Raw genomic sequence first — 6,481 nt, forward strand, 5'->3', positions numbered from 1 at the left:
TCATCACTCATGAGTCAGTCTAGAGAAATCTGATGCTTTTCACGAACACAACAAACTGAAGACAGACGAGTCGGAAGCAAGTGAATTGTATTCAATAATTTCAGCACTCAAAACGTCTTAAAACGGGCTTCAGCATTCGACTTTCAGTGCATTACATTCATAAATGCATTACAAACATTATTAAAATATATTATCCTCACCATTAAACAGGATAGAAAATAATAGAATTCTCTGTGAATCAAGCAAATATATACATATCAGGAATCAAGATAAAAAGAGCTTCTGTGCGTTAAAACATTGTGTAGAAAGGTTTGACGCGGATTCTTCAGCTACAGTAAACCGTCTGTTCTCCGGCAGCTTCAGTCCGTCTTTTTACTGCTCTCTGCGTCTTTGGGGTCGCTTTGGTCTGGTTTGGTGGAAGCCGATCCGTTGGGTTTGTTGATCGGAGAAGAGAGGCAGCTCGGGGTCGAGTCGCTCAGAGGTGAAAAGGTCAAAGGTCGGACAAACAGAGTCTTGTAGATCAGGGACTCCACCGCTGAAAACGGATACGACGATGAGCCCAACAACATCATCCGCGTCTGAAACAACAACACAACACTTACAGCTTACCACAGCTCTCCAATACTTTGAAACACATTTTGCACACATTAATAGCTCATTTCTCATAGTATTTCCTCAGTATTTCTGTCTTGGTTTTCAGTGCAAATGCCTAAATGACATAAGAGTCTGATAAATGAAGTGAATTTATGATTCAAAAAGGACTTCATATCTTTATTTTGCATCTCTAGTGACCGTATCTTGATTAAAGGAGGTTTAGATGTTTGTACTGGAAAACAAGACACAATTAAGTTTAAGTTAAGACCCTGATTGAAGGCCTTTTAATTGGTGGAAGGGTGATGGAAGACTTCTGAAGACCTGCAGAACCCAGAGTTTCTCAAAAATAAAACTCTGAGAGTCAAAGATCTGAAAGGACAGTGATTTACTTCACGAACCCTCAGTAAAACTGAAAGCTGAAGGACAGAAGCGCAGAGGTCAAAGGGTACGAGCGTGAGATCTGACTGAAGAACTCCAGACTCACCCTCAGTCTCGCTCAACTTCTCTTTTTAAAGCAGAATGATGCAATTACATGAAAATGATGTAAAAAGTGCGAGAGGCGTGTAAGAGCGTAAAGCGCTCAGATCACACTGAAGGGCAACACCACACACTTTGATGAGCTTTAGCAGCTCGTTCGTTAAATTCAGTCAAACGAATGCCGACAGACGTCTGATTCAATCAAACGCTCTCTTTGCCTTGATTCTAATGGTGAAATCACAGCTAATATTTGCTCATCAGTACATGAACTCACAGAAGCTGAGCTATAATGATGTTTCACTGTACTCTGTCATTTATCAGTTATACTGCATTTCTGATTCTATTTTGCATTAAATGTCAGAAGGTTTGACTGTTTTGTCAATAAGGAGGTAACATTCAGGTTGGTTTTATATATATATATATATGAAGAGTTTGTTTGCCAAAAGAGATAACTTCATTTTTAACAGTTTGCAAAAATCATGTTTTTTCATTGTGCTTTCTAATTAATCTCAAACTACAGTTGGGTTAGTTTGTTAGGTAAAATAATAATAAAGAATAAAACACATACACACAAACACACACAAAAAAACATGATAACAATAAAAACACTTTTGTATCAAACAATTGGCCTTTGAATTTTATTACAAATTTGTAAATAGTGATTTTTTTTTAATCTGTGAAGTTAATCACATGCTAATCATGGTAAAATCATGTAAGCAACATGCTAGTCGCATGCTAATCATGCTAGAAACATGCTAACAAAATGCTAATCATGCTTAAATCATGCTAGCAACATGCTAGTCGCATGCTAATCATGCTCGAAACATGCTAATAACATGCTAAAATCATGCTAATCATGCTAGAAACATGGTAACAACATGCTAATCATGCTAGTAACATGCTAGTCGCATGCTAGTAATGCTAACAACATGCTAATCATGCTAGTAACAAATGCTAGCAACATGTTAATCATGCTAGAGACATGCTGGGGAAATGTTAATCATGATAACAACATGATAACGACATGGCCAGTCACTTGCTATTTATGCTAGCGACATGCTAGCAATATGCTAATCATGCCAGAAACATGCTAGTCGGATGCTAATCATGCTAGCAACATGTTAGTCGCATGCTAGTCATGCAAGAAACATTCTAGCAACATGCATGCTAATCATGCTAGAAACATGTTAATCATGCTGAAAAATGATAGCAACATGCTAATAATGCTAAAATTGTACTAGACACATGCTAGTCACATGCTAGTCATGCTAGAAACATGCTTATCATGCTAGCAAAATGTTAGTTGCATCCTGGTCATGCAAGAAACATTCTAGTAACATGCTAATCATGCTAGAAACATGCTAGTCCCATGCTAATCATGCTAGAAACATGCTAGCAACATGCTAGTCACATGCTCAAATCATGCTAGCCACAGGCTAGTTGCATGCTACCAACAGGCTAGTCGTATGCTAGTCATGCTAGAAACATGCTAATCATGATAACAACATGATAACGACATGGCCAGTCACTTGCTATTTATGCTAGCGACATGCTAGCAATATGCTAATCATGCCAGAAACATGCTAGTCGGATGCTAATCATGCTAGCAACATGTTAGTCGCATGCTAATCATGCTAGAAACATGCTAATCATGATAGCGACATGGCTAGTCACTTGTTAATTATGCTAGCGACATGCTAGATACCTTGTTAATCATGCTCAGTACATGCTATTAACTTGCTAATCATGCTATTATTATTCTTTTTTTCATGCTATTATTATTCTTTTTTACTATTCTGACAAATATAGATCTAGATATCGATGATAAGGAGTGTCAGACACACAGACCTTGTTGGTGACGATGAAGAGCGTGTAGATGAAGATTAGATGATGCGTCTGGATCGGGAGGAAGTGACACTGCTGGAGAGAGAACAGAACCGATCCCAGCAGAGTCACCTTGGTCGGGCTGCACACACACACACACACACACACAGACATAGACAGAGACACACACACACACACAGAGGTCAAAGGTCAAACAAGGAAGTTAAATATAACCGCTCTGACTCTACACTGTAAAACACACAATTAACACACAGCTGAGATGCACATTCTATAGAAATGTGTCAAGTTTAACATCACTGCGACCATAAACCTTCTTATATTACTCAGTGGAAGAATTGTGCAGTGTGATTGATATTATTAATAATAAATTACTATTCACTGTAAAAGCGTCTTCAATATTGTTGGAATCATTTATTGCTAATACAACATTTTAATTACATAATTTTTAAAAATGTATTTAAAATTGTAACTATCGGTTTCTGTGGGCTGAAATATTTTTACAGTGTTTATTGAACATTTATCAATGTTCACATGTGACCTTTGAGCACAAAACCAGTCATAAGGGTAATTTTTGGAAAGTAAGGTTTATGCATCCTCTGAAGCTGAATAAATCATCTCTCCAGTGATGTCTGGTTTGTTAGGAGGACAATATTAGAAAATCTGGAATCTTAGGGAGCAATAAAATCTAAATATTGAGAAAATCATCTTTAAAGTTGTTCAAATAAAGTTCTTAGCAATTCATATTACTACTGTATTTTTCGGACTGTAAGTCGCACGTAAGTATAAGTTGCATCACTCCAAAAATACATCATGGAAGAAAAAAAACACATAAGTCGCTGACTATAAGTTGCATTTATTTAGAACCAAGAACCAAGAGTTCACATTACCGTCTCCAGCCGCTAGAGGGCGCTCTATGTTTACAGTGTAGACTACAGGAGAACTGAGCAGCATAGAGCGCCCTCTAGCGGCTGGAGACGGTAATGTGAACTCTTGGTTCATGTCAAATTAATTTTGATAAATAAGTCACACCTGACTATAAGTCGCAGGACCAGCCAAACTATGAAAAAAAGTGTGACTTATAGTCCAGAAAATACGGTAATCAAAAATTAAGTTGATATATTTACAGTAGGAAACTTACTAAATATCTTCATGAACATGATCTTTACTTAATATCCTAATGATTTCTGTCATAAAAGAGAAATGTATGATTGTGACTCATACAGTGTATTGTTGTGTATTTCTACAGATATACGTCTGTGACACTGATGACTGCTTCTGTGCTGCAGGGACAGGTATTTTATAAAATCCATAAGCAATAAGGTCATGTGTTACAGTGTGTTAGAGTAAAATGCTTTATTTTTTTCCCCACATAATTACTGAATAATTTAAGACATCATTTGCATTTTGCACCATAACGGATTCTGCAGGTTGGTCTGCAGGTGTGTGTTTTTAGTGAAACTGCATTGATCAGGCTGATCTGAACAAGCGATTCGTGTTTTATTCCCATCAGATGCTCAGAAACACAGAGAAGAAGCATCGAACGAGGCTCATCTCCACGAGAGAAACACTTACTGTCCTGCGTTCTTCTGCACGAACCGTTCAAACGCCACTTGCACAAAACCATCACAACAAGTGTCTCCAAGAAATCAATACACAGGCCAATTATTCTACCTGAGGCATTCTGGGAGCAAGCGCTGTGATTGTGAGAGAAACAGAGTCCAGATTCAGCTTCTGCAGACAGAGACAGCTCATGTGTGATGCTCTCATCTCAGCTCGATACACAACGAACGTCCTCAAACATCAGCGTGCTGTCTCATAAACGTCTTTAGAAACTGAAACCACTCGAAATATCAGATGAAGAACAGCGAGGATCCTGCAGATCTGAAATCATGTTCAGACATTCAGACACAAACGCTGCTGTCTGACGGATTCCGTTCGGTCTTCATTTGAATTTTAGAAACAAAATTATTCTAAAACTTGAACTAAAATTGTCAAAGCAACATCTTTCATTTTCATTTGAGTTGAACTTGATTAAATTAAGTGAAGCTAAAAGTGAAATGAATATATATATATATATATAGATATATATATATAATAATTAATATATATATATATATATATATATATATATATAAAACAAATTAATTAAATTATTTAATATTTAATGTTTATTTATTTTTAAATCAATTTTCAGTTTTTATATAGACATATAAAAATATATATATGTTTATATGAAAATATATAGACATTTAAAAAATAAAAATCACAAAATTACTAAAACTTTAGTTTTTATTATTTTTTTTTTAATCTTTTATAGGTTTTTTATCTACTGAAACAAATGAATTAATTTATATACCACAAATGATAAAAACACAAGTTACTAACACTATAATTTTATAAGATTTTGTGAATTTTTAATTTTAATTGTTTAGTTATTTCATGGAATTTTTTATTAGTATTTTTTAAATAATGTTTTAAATTGTTTTAGCTATATGTTTACCTATAACAACCCATGCACAAAATTGTACGATACTTATATTATATAGTTGTATTTTATTATAAGAGGTGAGATCTGCCCTGAATGTCTGACCCCTGCAGGATATGATGTTGTGTGGTATATCTGGGATATTTGGGACTCTTACTATGTCATCTTCAGGAGCTCGTTGGTTTCCGGTCTCCAGACGCCTCGCACCAGCTGCTCAAAGTTCCTCAAGGAGTCCTCCTCCGGCTCCTGTGGACACGATCACGTCTGGACATCAGAGACAGCACTCGCTAACGATAATAACTCTCTCTTAAACCTCTAATTACAGTCACCTCGACCTCTTGATATTTCAAACCTTTTCTGGCTCTAATTGGAGGACAGCGGGGTGAAAATGCATCATGGGTTTTAATAATGAGTGTATGAATTTCTGAAAAATAACCTAGAGCTTTTAAAGACTGAAATGTCAGGGCAGAATGACGGTCAGATATTCTGACGCAGATGGATGAGTGGATTAGCGTCGATGTACCTTTAGCCCCAGCACCCACCGCAATCATCACAAACAGACCGTCTTTGTACTTCCTTCCTGCTTGTGTGACTCCGCCCAGAACCTTCCAGGTGCGGGTCACTTCCTTCATCACCGTCAAGACCAGACGCACGGGGAACACGGACGCCAGCGAGAACACGGCATCCAGAGGACAGTAGAACACCAGATACCTGCACACACACACACACACACACAACACACACACACACACACACACACGCACACACACAAACACCACACACACAGACAGACACACAGAGACACACACACACACACAGAGACACACACAGAGACACACACACACACAGAGACACACAGACACACACACAGAGAGACCACACACACAGAGAGACACACAGACACACACAACAGACAGACACGGCGCACGGACACAACACACACACGGACCACCAACACACACACACACACACACAAGACACGCGCACGCACACACACACACACGTGTCAGTCCACTGCTAATTGCTTAAATGCCCATCTCTGTCCTTCAGATCAGCAGAAAGTGCTCGTTTAAATACCCA

General features: G+C 37.6%; 1 protein-coding gene across 1 annotated transcript; it reads right to left on the reverse strand.

Moving 5' to 3' along the window:
- Window positions 1-70: 70 nt before the first annotated feature.
- On the reverse strand, window positions 71-5,656 carry LOC113082454 (trimeric intracellular cation channel type B-like; the record flags this gene model as incomplete). The annotated part of the gene is made up of 3 exons (XM_026254089.1): window positions 71-578; window positions 2,920-3,037; window positions 5,559-5,656. Coding segments are annotated over 3 exons (435 nt in total), but the record flags the coding sequence as incomplete, so codon positions are not given.
- Between the last annotated feature and the right edge of the window lie 825 nt (window positions 5,657-6,481).

This window comes from Carassius auratus, unplaced genomic scaffold, assembly GCF_003368295.1.
Source record: "Carassius auratus strain Wakin unplaced genomic scaffold, ASM336829v1 scaf_tig00036137, whole genome shotgun sequence".
NCBI classification, from domain to species: Eukaryota; Metazoa; Chordata; class Actinopteri; order Cypriniformes; family Cyprinidae; genus Carassius; species Carassius auratus.